Source organism: Emericellopsis atlantica (genome assembly GCF_019669845.1).
Source record: "Emericellopsis atlantica unplaced genomic scaffold F5Z01scaffold_6, whole genome shotgun sequence".
In the NCBI taxonomy this organism is placed as follows: domain Eukaryota; kingdom Fungi; phylum Ascomycota; class Sordariomycetes; order Hypocreales; family Bionectriaceae; genus Emericellopsis; species Emericellopsis atlantica.
The window spans coordinates 411,658-427,287 of record NW_025764708.1 but is presented as its reverse complement, the minus strand read 5'-3'; the positions used below and the strand labels follow the sequence as shown (position 1 = coordinate 427,287).

General features: G+C 57.4%; 5 protein-coding genes across 5 annotated transcripts; 2 read left to right on the top strand and 3 right to left on the bottom strand.

Annotated features, from left to right (window-relative positions):
- Window positions 1-187: 187 nt before the first annotated feature.
- On the bottom strand, window positions 188-1,705 carry F5Z01DRAFT_482496 (uncharacterized protein). Its single transcript, XM_046260094.1, has one exon. It carries the CDS (start codon window positions 1,620-1,622, stop codon window positions 495-497), a length of 1,128 nt encoding a protein of 375 aa, XP_046120600.1. The 5' UTR covers window positions 1,623-1,705; the 3' UTR covers window positions 188-494.
- Window positions 1,706-1,960: 255 nt separating this feature from the next.
- On the top strand, window positions 1,961-6,260 carry F5Z01DRAFT_719808 (IKI3 family-domain-containing protein). Its single transcript, XM_046266562.1, has 3 exons — window positions 1,961-4,126; window positions 4,182-4,524; window positions 4,580-6,260. The coding sequence occupies exons 1-3, from the start codon at window positions 2,284-2,286 to the stop codon at window positions 6,237-6,239; spliced, it is 3,846 nt and encodes a 1,281-aa protein (XP_046120599.1). The 5' UTR covers window positions 1,961-2,283; the 3' UTR covers window positions 6,240-6,260.
- On the bottom strand, window positions 6,261-9,926 carry F5Z01DRAFT_734655 (putative actin-interacting protein AIP3). The gene is made up of 2 exons (XM_046266759.1): window positions 9,385-9,926; window positions 6,261-9,334 (listed from the first exon to the last, which is right to left on the bottom strand). Exons 1-2 carry the CDS (start codon window positions 9,556-9,558, stop codon window positions 6,440-6,442), a joined length of 3,069 nt encoding a protein of 1,022 aa, XP_046120598.1. The 5' UTR covers window positions 9,559-9,926; the 3' UTR covers window positions 6,261-6,439.
- A 1,115-nt stretch (window positions 9,927-11,041) lies between these two features.
- Window positions 11,042-13,087, bottom strand: F5Z01DRAFT_482206 (pyridoxal phosphate-dependent transferase). Its single transcript, XM_046260088.1, has one exon. It carries the CDS (start codon window positions 12,875-12,877, stop codon window positions 11,219-11,221), a length of 1,659 nt encoding a protein of 552 aa, XP_046120597.1. The 5' UTR covers window positions 12,878-13,087; the 3' UTR covers window positions 11,042-11,218.
- Window positions 13,088-14,069: 982 nt separating this feature from the next.
- F5Z01DRAFT_617812 (2OG-Fe dioxygenase-domain-containing protein) lies at window positions 14,070-14,930 on the top strand (the record flags this gene model as incomplete). Its single annotated transcript, XM_046261001.1, has 1 exon — window positions 14,070-14,930. The coding sequence occupies one exon, from the start codon at window positions 14,070-14,072 to the stop codon at window positions 14,928-14,930; it is 861 nt and encodes a 286-aa protein (XP_046120596.1).
- Between the last annotated feature and the right edge of the window lie 700 nt (window positions 14,931-15,630).

Here is a 15,630-nt window from a genome sequence, read left to right as displayed (position 1 = left end):
CTCGGAGTGGGCAAGATCTTCACGGGCACGAGAGTAACAGAGCTGACTGCAAATGAATCAGGAGGATCTTGTCCGACCGCTATGTCATACTGAGATCGTCGTTTCGTATACCGGCCACTGCTATTAGAATTTCGAACGTCCTTCTAGAGCACCACCAGGACTGTTGTGGACCCCAATTGCAGCTGACGATACCTACACGCAGAGGACGTCATTGTGCGTAGCACCGTCTTCTCGACGCACGCAGGCCTTTTGCAGGCACCGGATCTTGCGCTGAAGCGTGTCCGATCGTGTGGTTGCACATAGACACTAGTCTAGTCTGGCCGCGAGCAAGTTGCCAAGCACGCGGTGTTGCGTCTTTGTTCGCAGGTGACCTGTCCGGCGTGCGTCTCGGTGAAAGTGTGATTGATGTATTAAGCATTATATCGTAGAGTCATAACAGGAGCTTCCACGCCAGCGGGTCTCGAAACTCTTTGTACAGCAAGTAGGAGCCACGTTTAGAAGATGACCTTGGTGGCCACGCCGAGCAGCCACGCAGCATCACCCCAAGCACTTTCATCCTTCCTAGGCGGCTGGATGTTCTCGCCAGCATAGTTGGTCACGCCCTCCACGTGCCGGAAAGACAGACCGCTGCGACCAGTGGTCTGCGAGGCCGCATCTGTCGACGAGTCGACCTCTTCATCGGAATCCCCGTCATTCTCCTCGACCGAGAAGAGGCGCCACCCAATCATGTTGCTGATCCATGAGGCACCACCCGAGGTCCCGTATTGCACCAACCTCCTCACCGCAGCATCGTCCGCCGCCGAGGTGTCCTGCTCTAATTCTTCCAATCGCTCGTCCAAGTCGACAAAGTCGGGGCCCTCCTGCTCGGCTGGGAAGTAGGATTCCCCATCACGGTCCCCTGGCGTCATCGCCGCGCTCCGCAGGCCGGCCAGGCTATGGCTTCGGCTTTGGGCGCGACTGGCGTGACGACTGACATATCGGCTCCCCATCCTGGAGCCAGCATCCTCATCCAACCCAGCAGCCGAGCTGCCCCGTCGGCTGGCCAGCCTGCTCGCCCTCTCGCGCTCAGCGGCTAGCTCCTCCTCGAGGGCCTCATCATCCTCGTCGCGCATGGCCACGAGGCTCGTCGAGCTCTGACGCGACACGAGCCACGACTGGCCCTTGTATTCTCTCGCCTCCGTACTCATCAAGGCGCCTGTCCGTAGAAGCCAATCGCTGTCCGAGCGGTCGCGCAACTCGAGATCATCCTTTCCGCGGTGCCTGGATGCCATTGACCCATTTTTCTGACCATGTGCGCCGAGAAGGTGCGTCGTGGATTTGCTCTTGGACACATTGGGGACGTGGACCCCTGGGGCTGAGGGTGTCCGTCTGTGACGCGAGCGCGACCGCGGCCCAGCCGGCGAGTGGGAGAGAAGTCGAGGCGTCGTCGGGGCCGACTTTCCCTGCAGGTAGGATGTGCTGCGCTGAGGGGCTAGGAGCGAAGCGTCGTGGAATGCCGACGCGTCGACGTCGTGAATGGGGATCTTGGTGGTGAGTGGAGCGAGGGACAGATGGTGTAGGTTCGTGCTGCTTCGGTTCTTCCGGCGAGCGCGCTCCGCATGAGGGTTGTAGGCGAGATCCATCGTTGCGTCTGTCGCTTTTATTGGCAATGCGACGGGACGGAATGCAGAGTTTATAGACAATGAAGAAGCAATAAATGTAGGGATGGCCCAAGCTATTTGAAAGACGGGGTTCGGCTCGTGCTTGAAGGAGGATTGAATCTGGGGGCGGTTACGGAGTACCTTACGGCTACTCACTGGCACTGCTGCTTGCCTTGCCCCACCCTGGATCGCCCGCCTTAGCGGATGCGTGAACCGCCAGCCGAGGTGAACGTATTGCTTGTGATTTGTGCTGGAAAACTACGGCAATAGGCACGAAATGTACCTCTCTTGAAAGGAGTCAACAGGGGATTGCAGACTCACAATTGCCTCATTTTCGGGCGAGTGTGGCGTGGTGGCTGCATCGCGAGCTCCGGACAACATACATGCTGTTAAGGGGTACCTGGGCAAACCTCCCACGATGCCCCGCCGAGGGGCAATTCCATGTATCTCCCATCACCCAAATGGAAGGGGAAAAAAATTCACAAAGAATCACCAACAACCTCATCTACCCGCCACCCTAGAATTTCCGACGTTGCAGCGCATGCCTGGCTAGACGCGGATCTCAGACAGAGCCCAGCCTGTGGCGCTCGTACCTCATGTGAAAGAAAGCCACCCATATCCTATTACCCCCCTCTCAGCAGCCATGCGCAACCTACGCAATGTGCGCTTCGGCCGGTGGAGCCAAGCCAATATCACGGCTACATGCTGGGATCCTGAGCACGACGAGACCATTTGTGCCGTTGGGCCGACAGAGACGAGCGCTCGCATTGAATTGTTCAGGGTATCAGAGAAGGGCGAAGATCTGGCACACGAACTACTCACGAGCTGGGACTCGCCCAGTCCCAGTCCCGATCTTCTAGCGGACAGGATCCTCAGTCTCCAGTACCAGAATGGCACGGGGTCGATATGCATCGTCCTCGAAGGCGGAGACATTGTTTCCGTCAGCGCAGACGGGCAGGTAGAGATCATGGGCTCGATAGACTCCGGCATCGCAGCGGCACGGTGGTCTCCGGATGAGGAGCTACTCATCATCGTGACAAAGGAGCAGAATGTACTGTTTTTGGGGAGCTCCTTCGACCCCGTGGCCGAAGTCCCAATGACGGAAGAGGACCTAAAGTTGTCCAAACAGGTGTCTGTCGGTTGGGGCAAACGCGAGACGCAGTTTGAGGGTCGTGGGGCCAAAGCACTGCGCGATCCAACGATCCCTCTAAGGGTGGACTCTGGCGTTCCAAGCAAATTCGAAGACGGCGTAACGACAATCAGCTGGCGTGGAGACGGAGCGTTTGTGGCCATCAACTCGGTTGCAGAGGGCAGCCGCCGAGTGATACGGGTGTACTCCCGCGAAGGCGAGCTGGACAGTGCGAGCGAGGCCGTCGATGGCCTGGAAAGCGCACTGAGCTGGCGTCCAGCCGGCAATCTCATGGCCAGCATTCAACGGCTGGAGGACCGGGTTGACGTTGTCTACTTTGAGCGCAATGGCCTGCGCCATGGAGAGTTCACACTGGTCTCGCCCGTTTCAGGCCCTATCCAGACCGTGGACAACATCCGCCTCGAGTGGAATGCGGACTCGACTGTCCTCGCGGTTGTGTTGCAGAGCTGTGTGCAGCTATGGACAATGGGCAACTATCATTGGTATTTGAAAGAAGAGATCCCGGCGCACACAAAAAGCCTCTCCTGGCATTCGGAAAAGGCACTGCGACTGGCCCTGGCCTCGTCCGACAGCCTGCTCTCGTCCGAATACGCTTTTCACACCGCCAGGGGCAGTTGCCATGCTCCCTACGACAACGGTGCCGTGGCAGTCATAGACGGCACTACTGTCAAGCTGACACCTCTCGCTACCGCGAATGTGCCGCCCCCTATGGCTCTGTACGATGTACCCGTCGAGTCTTCGGTTATTGATGTTGCTTTCGGCAGACGAAACCAGTCTTTCGCCGTGCTCCATCACAAAGGCGTTTCTGTCTTTGACTGGCCACTCAAGAACGGGCGACCAACAAAGCCCTCACTTCTTTTCGAAGCTCCGTTCAGCGCTGTGGACATCCCTGGCGACCACATTCCCTTGAGGATATGCTGCGCCTCTGAAACCACGTTCCGGATCTCAAGCTATCTGCAGACTTTTGAGCTCGAGCTGGCATGCCGTAGCTTACGAGTGCTGGCGGACCGACCAACACTACTTGCCTTTGCCGCTCACGAGGACGACAGTGGCGTGCAAGGCTATGGGCAAGACCGGAGTGGGAAGCTCTACCGCCTTGAGGAAACGGAGGATTCTATGATCATTCCTCAATTTCCCACACAGTTGCCATTCTTCGAGGTCACCAAAGTCGACGAGGTTACGTTGGCCTTTGGCCTGTCCAGGGGTGGGCATCTGTATGCCAACTCACGGTCGTTGGCAAAGAACTGTACATCGTTTGTCGTCACCCCGAGCCACCTCATTTTCACGACCAACAACCACTTTGTCAAGTTTGTCCATCTTGTTTCGAATGTAGATGGTAAGTCATTACACATTGCAGACCCTGTATATGAGCGTGTACTGATTCCGCCTAGACCTCGAGGTACCCTCAGATGATCCGGAAAAGGACGAGCGATGTCGTAGCGTGGAGCGCGGCTCTCGTCTGGTGACTGCCATCCCCACCAACATGAGTATCGTCTTGCAGATGCCTCGTGGCAATCTAGAGACAATCTTCCCGCGCGCCATGGTGGTGGCTGGCATACGGACCCTAATCGAGGAAAAGAACTACGGCCGTGCATTCTCTTACTGCCGAACGCAGCGAGTGGACATGAACATTCTCTATGATCACCAGCCTGAGCAGTTCATGGCCAACGTCGGCTTGTTCCTCGATCAGCTGAAGGAGGTAGCACACATTGACCTCTTCCTCTCAGCACTCCGGTACGTCCTTTTGCATGCTTTTTTGGCCATGACTCCCGTATCTGACAAAACACAGAGCCGAAGACGTCACGCAGACAATGTACGAGAACACCAAACAGCAAAAGCCCAGCGCGCCCTTCACCCCCAACCTCGCGCCGAAGCCGGCCAGCTCCAAGATCAACACAGTCTGCGACGCAGTTCTCAAGGCCCTCCAGTCACGCAAGGCAAGCAACCCCCAAAACATTATCACAGCCCATGTCTGCAAAGATCCTCCCGCGCTGGACGATGGCCTGCGTCTCGTCGCGGACCTCATGCAAGAAGACGAAAAGGTGGCAGAACGTGCCGTTGAGCACATTTGCTTCCTCGTCGACGTGCATCGCCTGTATGACCACGCACTGGGTCTATACAACCTCGACCTGGCGCTCCTGGTCGCGCAGCAAAGCCAGCGTGATCCGAGGGAGTATGTCCCCTTTATCCAAGATCTCCACCAGAAGCCTGAGCTGCGACGTAAATTCGCCATCGATGACCACCTGTCTCGTCACACCAAAGCTCTTACCCACCTCCAGAGCTTGAACGTCTTTGACGAGCTGTGCAATTACACCACCAAACATGCTCTCTACCACGACGCGCTTCGTCTCTACCGGTATGACACGGCTCGTATAAACACCCTCACCGATCTGTACGCTGCCTATCTCGAATCTACTTCGCAGTACCGCGAGGCGGGCCTGGCCTACGAATCTCTCCAAAACTACAAAAAGGCCACCTCGTGCTACCAGTCCGCCGGAGCATTGTGCTGGCAAGAATGCCTCTTCACCGCGCAGCAACAGCCCCTCAGCACCGATGCCATGGCCGACTTGGCAAACACCCTCGCCGACGCACTCTGGGAGGCCAAGGACTACGAGGCGGCCGCCACAATCCACCTCGACTACCTCTGCTCCGTCGAAGCGGCCGTCCGCTGCTTATGCAAGGGGTACCACTTCCCCGCCGCCATTCGCCTCGTCCTGCAGCGCGGCCGACCCGAACTGCTCACCACCGCCGTCGACGCCGGCCTCGCCGAAGCCCTCGGGTCGACCACCGAGTTCCTGGCCGACTGCAAGGCCCAGCTCACCTCCCAGCTGCCCCGTATCGCCGAGCTGCGCCGGAAAGCCGCGGAGGACCCGCTGGAGTTCTACGAGGGCGACCGCACCGGCGGCATGGATATTCCCGACGACGTCTCCATCGCGGCGAGCTCGCGCATCAGCACGAGCGCCAGTCTGTTTACCCGCTACACAGGCAAGGCGGGCAGCGTCGGCACCCTCGGAACTGGCGTGAGTCGCGCGAGCAGCAAGAACCGCAAGCGGGAGGAGAAGAAGCGCGCCCGGGGTAGGAAGGGCACGGTGTACGAGGAGGAGTACCTGTGCAACTCAGTCCGACGCTTAATCGAGAGGGTCATGGCGACAAAGAACGAGGTGGAGAGGCTCGTGTTCGCTCTGGTGAGGAGGGGCATGGCGGAACGCGCGAGGGCTGCGGAGGCATTGATGGGGGTTGTCGTGGCCGCATGCGAGCGGGCCGTGCACGAAGTCTTTCCTCCGTGGAACGAGGGCGGCGTCGAGCCACACCAGCACGCGGAAGCACAGGCTGGCGGCGGCGGAGGAGGAGGCAGTGGTGTCTTTCAGGAGTTCGTGGTGGAAGGGCGGCAGACAGCTGACGCGCCCCTTGTCACGGGCATGAAGAAGCTGCAACTTCTTGGATCGTAGAATAGTGAAATACCACATACATTCCTTCCATGGCCAAAAGATACAGATATCATCGCTATGTAAAATATGTCCCGTGGGGTGAATAGGTACAGAACCCTTCCTTCTATATCCGCCCCCGCCCTCCAATGAGGCCTCCCGATTCGAAGAAGAACAGGATGCCCTTCAAAAGGGGGTGTCTTATCTCATTTCGTAGCCTCGTTTCATCCATCCTGCTTGGCCGTCGTCGTCTCTTCTTTACCATTATCGCTGTCGGCGCTCGCTGGCCTTGCGGTCTGCTCGCCAGATGCGCGATCTTGACCCTGCTCGTGCTCCTCCTCCTGCTCCTGTCCGCCTTCCAGCTCGTCCTCCTCCTCCTCGTACTCCTCATATTCACCCTCTTCAAACTCCTCGCCCTCCTCGGGAAGGAGACCATTCATTCGATCCCACACCTCTCTTCGAATCTTGTCTTCCTTGATCTGCCTCGCGCGTTCAATCTCCTCGAAGCCGCCGCTCTTCTTCAAACGGCCTTCCTGGACGAAGGCATGGATCTCCTGGTGCAGCTTGTTGCCTCGACGGCCGGCGAGTTCCTTTTGTCGCAACTTCTCGGCGCGCTCAATGGCTTCTAGACGGTTCTCGTGATTAGGCTGGAGAGCGCGTACTTCGCCAAGAACGCCCTCCTTGGCAGCGTTTGGGTCAAGACTGTTGCCCAGATTCTCCAGGCCCTTGGAGAACTGTCGCGCCGTGCCGGCGCTGGCACCCGTCCCCGCATCCTTCATCTGTTCCTTGGTGGCTTGCTCGACCAGAACGAATGTTTCGGTGGCCTTTTCGAGGTCGTCGCGAAGATCGACAAGCAGTTCCTCCATAACGCGAAGCTCGTCGCGACCTTGGCAAACGTCCTCGAGTTCCTTCTCCCAGATCTTGGTCCAGATGGGCTTCTCTTGCGTGAGATAGTCCTCCATCCTCTTGAGCTCCTTGGTAAGACCGGAGATATCCTTGGAAACGTTCTCCAGCTGGCGAGGAAGGGGCCGCACGCCACGGTGAACGACGTCTTTGCGCAGGTCCTCCACAAGATCTTGAAGATCGTCGACCTTGCCAACGAGATGGTCCGAGTCGGTGTTGAGGTGCTGACGGCCCTCCTTGACGTAGGAGTATCCAGCATCGCCATCTATATCCGGAACGACAGCCTTGGCAGCCATAGTCTTGACATCGGCAGCCTTTTGTCGAAGGCTGGACATGGAAGTCTGGACGTCGGACTGGAAGTTGGAGTACGTCTGGCGGAGGACAGCGAGGTCGCGTCGCAGGCTTTGCAGCTCGCCCGCCTGGCCATGGTTGAGCTTGCGCCCGCTGCCGAACGCAGGCCTGGATGACTCGGGCGAGCTAGCCGCGACCGGTGGGTTGGTTGCCAGGTTCGCCAACTCTTTGGACGTTTCCTGTTGGCGGTCTGAAACCTGCTGGAGGGCGGCGCCATGGTCGTCCACATTCTGCTTGACTTCCTGCACGATCTTGGTCAGAGCAGACATGCCCTCGTCGATATGGCGCTTGATCTCATCCAGAGGCTCAACGTTGAGCACTAGAACTGTGCGATCCTTGACGTCTGTCAGGTCTTCCAGCTCATGCCTGACTCCTGATACTGGGTCTTGGATATAGATTTCCGGGAGGTCAGTGCCATTTTGCTGTGTGCTCCACGAGAATTTCTCAATGAACGCGAGCTGCAAACGGCCAATGGTGAGCTCCTCGCGTCCCTCTGGCAGGACGAACTTTTTGACCTTGGACTTGTACTGCAAGAACAGCGTCAAGTCTTGAGTGGGCGTCGGAGGCGGCGAGACCTGGAAGTACGACTCGTTTGGCTTGGGCTCGCGCGGCGGTGGTGGCAAGGACTTTTCCTCGACCTTGGGCGGTTCGTCGGCCTTGGGGGTCGTCGCTGTGGCATTGGCATCTGGCAGCGAATCCTGTCGGCTGACGAATTCTGGTGTGTCGGGCAAGGGACCTGCCAGGGTGGCACTTGGGGCGTATTTCTCCTCTGGTGTTTGCACCGTCGGACTCTCTGAAATAGGTGTGCCTTCTTCTGCTTGCGCGGCCTCTTCGGACACGCGACTAGGCACACGAGCGGGCGCAGTATCTTGCACTGCGGCTCGGGATTGGGTGGAAGTATGCCTACTATGGCGGACGGATTCCCTCTTTTGCACAGCCCGCAATGATTCTCGTGCTTCCTTCTTGCCCCGATTGGGTACCGGGCCATTCTGCGCCAGGATGGGAACGCCGTTGACTGAACCGCCCAGATGCTTGGATATCTGATATTGGGAGTAGCGTCGAGATGCTCGACGCTCGAGATCGCCACCCTTTTGCAGTGCCGCCAGTGCGCTGGATTGATTGTCAGGTGGTGGCGGCGGTGGCGGAGGAAACGAGTCGACGTTGACTTCGTTCTTCCCCGCTGAAGGTAGGGGTGGCATCGACTCATCCCCAGGGTATGGTGGCAGGACTGGAATATTCTGCATCGTGTTGCTCGATAGTGTGGACTGTTCGGAAGACATGGAGTTCAAAGACTGGTCTCGCTGTGAGGGGAAGCGCCTCGTAGGCGAGGGATTCCTTTGCGCAGCAAGTGAATCACCTCGCGGTGCGTCGGGCTTGTATCCATTTTCTATACCCTCTTCCAACAGGTTCGTCAGGCCACTGTTTCCGCTCCCCACGGTGCTCACGCTCGTGGTTCTCTCCGGTATCGGGTTGCCGTCCCTGTCTCTGAACTGCTTCTGGCGGAGTTTGTGTTGTTTGCGCTTGAGGCCATGGAGAAGGTTGATGATAATGTCCCGTATCCTGGGCAAGTATTTCTCCAGATTCTCTGAGCTCGCCTCTTGGCTGAGCGTCGCTTCGAGTATGTGTCGCAAGGAGTCGGGCACGTTGCCGAGGTCGGATACGTCGACGTTGATGGCCGAGAAGGCTCGGCACGCCATGTTAAACTCGTAACCCAAACGTACGTAGACGTCGGAGACCTGCGTATCGGTTGCCTGCCCCCTCGACCATTGCGTCAACGTCTCGAGTAGCTGCTTCGTGGCGACGAGGAGATGGGTCACGCTCTTTTCGATCTGCGAGAGTGGCATGTTTGATCCGCTGCCCGAGTTCTGACACCTCGCATTAGCTCTGTTGCTCCATCCGCAGGACGTTGACTCACCTCTCGGTTGACCCTCCTGGAACTGCTTTGGCTCGCTCTTGAGACGCTTCCTTGTTGCGGTCGTCCTTGTGTGCCCGGTGATATCGAGCGCACGGGGACGTTTGGCGGTGGGCCAGGCTCCGCGCCCGGCGACCGACGCTGGAAGCCCCTCTGGGACCCAGCTTGCGACTGCATGATTGAAGCGATGTGCGGTGTCTATAATGTTGCGATTGTCGGCAATGCGCGGTAGGTTTCGAGGTGCTGTCGAGACGACAATTGATCTCGTCTGCGCAGGTTGGGCTGGGATGGCTGGGGCAGGCCAGCCTAGCACTGGAGACCAGGGTTGTGGTCGTCGTGGCCGCTCGGTGGTGGTGGTAGGACTCGCTCAACTGGCTTAGGCTAAGTCAGGTATCTGTGCTCGGGAACGACAGACATGACCCGTGGTCAAGAATGTGCGCGAAGGGAGGACGATGAAGAAAGGCAAACGCACATCACCGAGGGACGTGGCCAGAATGCGACAGCAATAGGAGTGTCGGGAGGTTGCTCGTTGTCGACTGTGCGTGCACTACCCTAGAGTAATAGTGATCAGGTGGCCCGATTACTGCCGCTTCAGCCCTTGATTGGGCGCGTCAGGGGTAGTTTCTTGTCGCGAAGATGAGGAACCAGCTTCAACGCATCTGATTGGGTTTCATTGCGGCTAATTACGGGTCGCGAATCCTCCGACATCAACTCTCGCCCGGCACGCGTATCATGGATCAACACCATCAGCGCATCTGCGGATGTAGCCGCAGTCACATACCAAGCCTCGCTGACCCTGCCGGGTTACCTCGGGAGGTACATCACCATGGCATGGAGGGTGAGGTCCTCGATTCCCTCTACATGGGGATAATTGGTCAGTCGAACAGTATCTTAGGACATCGACTGATCACCTCGCGAAAGATCCGTGTTAAATTTGCTGGAAGACTTGATGAACCGAGATCGCAATTCGCCAGGGCAATGGAAAGCTTGCGTCCTTCGACAGAGCCATGCTTCATACGTCGATACCTTTCATGTTGGATTCAGACTGAGATGGAAGTCCAGCGTCTAGAGCGATCACAACGACCACCCGAGCTGCTGCTACCTTCATCAGCTACGAAACGAAGGCGTGGGTCGTCCTTCTTTCGATGAATTCTCCCAAATGGACACTTTGTTCTGCCACAGACATTTGTTCGGAACCTCGAAATGCACTGCACGAACTGGCCGTGCTTCAGCCTCCAGCCTCTTCATACAGTTACGGAGTGCGTCCAAGGTCGTATGATTCGTATTCGCTGCCCTCTCCGCCAGAGTGTACCTTGCTACTTGGTACTGTACAGAACGACCTCGGTTCTTGCTTTCATTGTCGAGCAACCGGCCAATTCCACGCCTGGAACACCCGCAGGCGGTGGTGACTCTCGCGCATTGTTGCCCGTTTGTGCAGAAGGTCGACGACTTCTGCTTCCTAGGGGTCTGTGCGGTGACCATGCTGGGGACATGTCGACAATTCTATACGAACCTTGGCACAAGCACATTCAATGGCTGGTTGAAGTGGTTGATTCGATGGAGTGCACTCCCACGTGCTGCCCAACAAGTCTTGGTTTTCCTCTTCCCTTTGGACAACATATTCTCTCGAGGAAAAAAAACGGCCCTGAATTATTACATCGACTACATCGAGGCTATCTGTATGATTTGAGAAGACCATTGGCTGGTTCACCATCTGCCGGGCCATCCAACGCTCTAATCTTGGAGAGTAGACCATTGCTGTGCGAGTCAGGAGCATGGATGGACTTGGGCACGCCGCTATGCGACCCGTTCGGTGCGCCATTGTGTGACGCACCATTTACGCCTCCATTGGTGCCCCAATCGGCGCCTTGATGATGCCATTCTCCCTCAGCTTCCATTGCGCCATCACAGACCGCGTCGCGTGGTAGTGCCTCTCGAGCCCCTTGATGATGGCCCTGCCTACTGGCTCGACCTCGTCGGGGTCCACGCCCACGGAGATGCGCATGTACGGGTCTTCGTTGCGGATGAATGGTGTCGAGGGCCAGATACGCGTCACGGAGAATCCCAGACCGCCACCCTTGGTCATGGCCACGCCCTCCTCCTCGCAGGCTCGCAGCACCAGGCTCGTGAACGCGTCCAAGCTTGGACGCTTGTTGATCTGGTCGTCGCCGAAGAGGCGGATGGTGACAACGTTTCCGCCGTGACTCCAGCCCATCTTGCGCCATTGAAGGGGGTAGTTGAACCTGGCAATAGTGGAAGCCCTCTTGTCCAGAAAATGGTACAGCTTTTCCGCATTGGAGGTGAGATGGTGCATGCGCGACTGGTGGATGTCATAGTCGATCTGCGGCAGTACATTCGCCTGGCGCGTGTAGAGAGTCAGACCTGTGACCTGGCGGATCAGGCCCAAAGTGTCGTGGTACTCCTCGGGGTAGACGAGGAAGCCACACATGACAATGTCCATACCCATCTGGATGTATTTGTGGGCACTCTCATAGTAGAGCACCTTGGGGTGGCTAGGCTCGCTGAACCAGTCGAACACAGCCATGCCACCCGAGACGAGCGTGCCGTCAATGAGCAGGTGGCGGTCGGCCCAGCCCTCTCTGCCCGAGATGAGCTGCGAGAACTTGCGGATGTCGGTCGTCTCCAAGCCGATGGTGTTGGCCATGGGGTCCAAGTAGACGGCCTTGGCATTGTGTCTCTCCGCCGTGGCTATGATATCCTCCGCGTCAAAAGTCTCTGAGTTGATGAACTGGATGTGGTTGACCTGTCGCACGAGCTCGAAGCACTCAAAGTACAGGTATGGCGAGATGACGATGACATCGCCCGCCTGGAGGACGTTGCTGAGCAGGAACTGCTGCAAGACTGTGAACGCGGCCACGCCACTGGATGTCAGGAGCAGCTTCAGAGGTAACTTTTCGTTGCCCAGACCCAAAGCTTGGAGCAGACGGGCTTCCAGCGCCCGCACGTCCGGCGCGCCATAGCGATCGTAGTTGAGACCATCTGACAGGTGGTACGAAGGGTCAAACCACCAGAGCGTCTTTGCCTGGTCGTAAGAAGGACTGGCACGCTCAAAGAAGGACCCCAAAAAGGACTGCATCTGGACAAGAGCACGGTAGCGCTCCTCCATCTGCCAGGGACTGAGCGTAAAGGCCGCCAATGCCTGGCTCTGGCCCTGCTCCTGGTTCTGGGTGATCGCCAGCTGCATCTCGAATTCGGCTGTCAAGCTCTCGATGCGAGTGTAGGTGTCTTGGAAGATGCCAATGCACCAGTCATCGATGCGAGCATTGATCTCCTTCTCGATAATGGCACGCTTATCGTAGCGTTCCTTGATAGTGGCTGTCGTCTCTTTGAGACGCAACAGCAGCACAGCCCACATGCCAGCGATAGACAACCTCGGCGACTCGGAAGGCTTCAGATCTGAGCGACGCGCCAGTTGCCCGTGGCCATTGGGGTTGCCCACCGCAACGGGGTATGGGTGCGAGTTGGACACAACCATTGCGTGTCAAGAATGGCGGGCGACGGATGGAGTTGTCGAGAGACAGAATAGAGACAAAGAGCTATCTGCTGAGCGATCTCTGAGCGAAGAGAGGGCGGTTCTGTCACTAGGCTTCTTCGATCTTATAACGGGTGGAACCCCCGTGCTGTGCCTGGTACATGTAGGGAAAGCAAGATATGTCTGCAACCCTCTGCCTGTCGCAACACGGGAGTAGGCTGCGCTGTCTGTTAGCAAGTCTTATAGAGAGACCTCCCATTTCTCTCATGAGCGCACTTGCAAACGCTCAAGGACCTGGCAGCGTGGCATGGGTACCGACCTTCGCACAGGGGCGTGTTGTTTGGCTTCGAGTCGGGTACATGCATAGATGAGTGCAGCGAACGCGCAGATTCTCGACCTTTTCATGCGTGAGGCGATTGGCCATGCTCAATATCCTCCTCGTCATGGTGCGAGATCACGCCCTCGCCATCAAGATGTGGGGTGAGCGATGGAGCTTGATGCTTACTCCTGCAGGCTGGGCCCTAGTGTTCACCCTGACCTTCCCAGATAAGACTACGCACATGTATGCTACTTTGCATAGCCCGAGCTGGCTCCTACGAGCTGTTCGGGGCGGACTCCTTGGGGTAAACGGCAAGGAATCGCGGCTACTGTCATGGCCAACAAATTGGCGATGATTGATAAACAGGTCCTGCAGCAACCATGATGGGCGGGGGGGGCTTGCTTGGGCAATCCCTTGGGCACGAGCAGGCGAGCGTTCGAGTCTGACGAGCAAAGCCATTGGAGTCTTCCCGGTCATTTAAGGTCGGCGATTCGACGAGTCTAAAGTGCTCTGTGGGTGTATCTGGAGGACCTGACAAAGGAAGCGGCGCACAAATGTATGCCCAGTTTTGATTATTCTCAGCAACGAAGCATCGCCATCTTACGAGACTCCAGACGCTACATGTATCGCTTCCCTATCCTGCCCGACCTCGCCATACACTCGCGATCCGCCCAGCACACAACGCTCAACATGAATGGCGTCAAGGGAGTCAACGGAACCAACGCTGTACATGGGCACGGAATCAACGGCCATGTGCCCATGAAAGGTATGAATGGTGTCAATGGACACACAAAACCATCTTCCCGAGGGCCTCACATTCTCAATGTCCTTGAGCAACGCTATGATCCGAAATTCTACGAGGCCATCATGGCCATCATGACGCTCCGCACATCATACCTTCGAAACAGATACATCTTTGTCAAAGGCGAGGATATGATCCCTATTCTCTCCGGCCTGGGCGCCCGACAGGAAGACTTTGAGTCGGTCCAACAGATCAGCGACCTCACAGGGCCCGACCCAACTCTCGACTACCGGTCCGTCACCTATGGCCGATACTGCATCGACCCAGAGACGCGCAGTATACGCCGCCTCGAGTCTCAGCCTTACACTCTCACCGTTCAGGAGGACTACAAGCGCCATGACTCGGGCGTGCCCAGGACGTTTGACGAAGCGCCCTCGGACATGCAAGGCAACACGGTCGTCCAGGCCCTCCTGCTCTTCAAGGCGCTCATCTTCCACGGAGTCCAAGTGCCGCCCCGAGACCGGCTCGACTACTCCTCCTCGCGCTGGGTGACCATCATGTTCAACGCGCGGACGCACACGGCGCGCAACCAAGGCATATTTGGCGAGCCGGCTCTCGAGGGCGTGCACTCGGACGGCTCCGACCATACCATGACCGTCTTCCTGGGCAGCCATAACATGCGCGCCGACAGCGCCGTCACCTTTATGCATGACAACCAGGAGACGACGGGCGTGCAGACGTGGGAGACGAACCCGACACTCATCAAGGGCCGCGTGCACCACCAGCACCTCCTCGACACGCTCATCTTTGTCGACCACGAGTTCAAGCACAGCGTCACTTCGGTGCACCAGCAGGATGACTCGTACCCGGCCACGAGAGACATGCTCGTTGTCTTCACGCGCAGGCCTAAAATGAGCGGGCATGTGTCGGGGTATGCGGACACGATGGATCTTCACCCCACAGCACCGTTGCATGTGCCCATGTGGCTGCCTTGATGATAGAGGGGGGGAGCTGCCATACGACGCGTACGCGCGGACATACTTTAGCTGTGGATAAAATGCAAGCAAATGTCCATGCGTGGCCCTATCTAGCTTCACTGGGTGCCAACAGAGTGACCAAATCTTGGCTAGCCGACTGATCATATAGCCAGAACTCCAGTCGTTGTCACGTCATGTACGCCGTTCCACTATACGTGTCGTCGACGCGAGTGCCGGTATGATATGCACCCACTTAGTCTAGACATGCATGTCACCCACCGAGACCCGTGTGCTTATGAGAATCCTCCGGCCCACGCACACTCCCCCCCGGGCCCCCATGCCACAATCGAATGAGAAAGGTGCGATAGAAGAAGACGAAGCCCATGCTTCTATTTGTGTTCCACGCATAGGCATAGCGGGGCCCCTCCTTTTCCCCCTCCCCCTGTCTGCATATAGTAGTAAAATGTAGCAAGTACTTGCGACTTGGCCAAGTTCATGCGCGGAGGTACTTGTTGATAAGGGCGGGGTCACATCAAAGGTTCCTGGAGGATCGACTTGCAGGTGGGCACTTGAAGGAGGATCAAAGCCGAGACGAAAAGCGTAGTGGCGATTCACTGATGAGTATTGAGAAACGAAGACGTAAGAAAGTAGTTGGAAGGGGGTCTGACGTGTCGGCCGGTATGCTCTGAAGCTGATGCATGGGGGTCAAGCTCGGCTT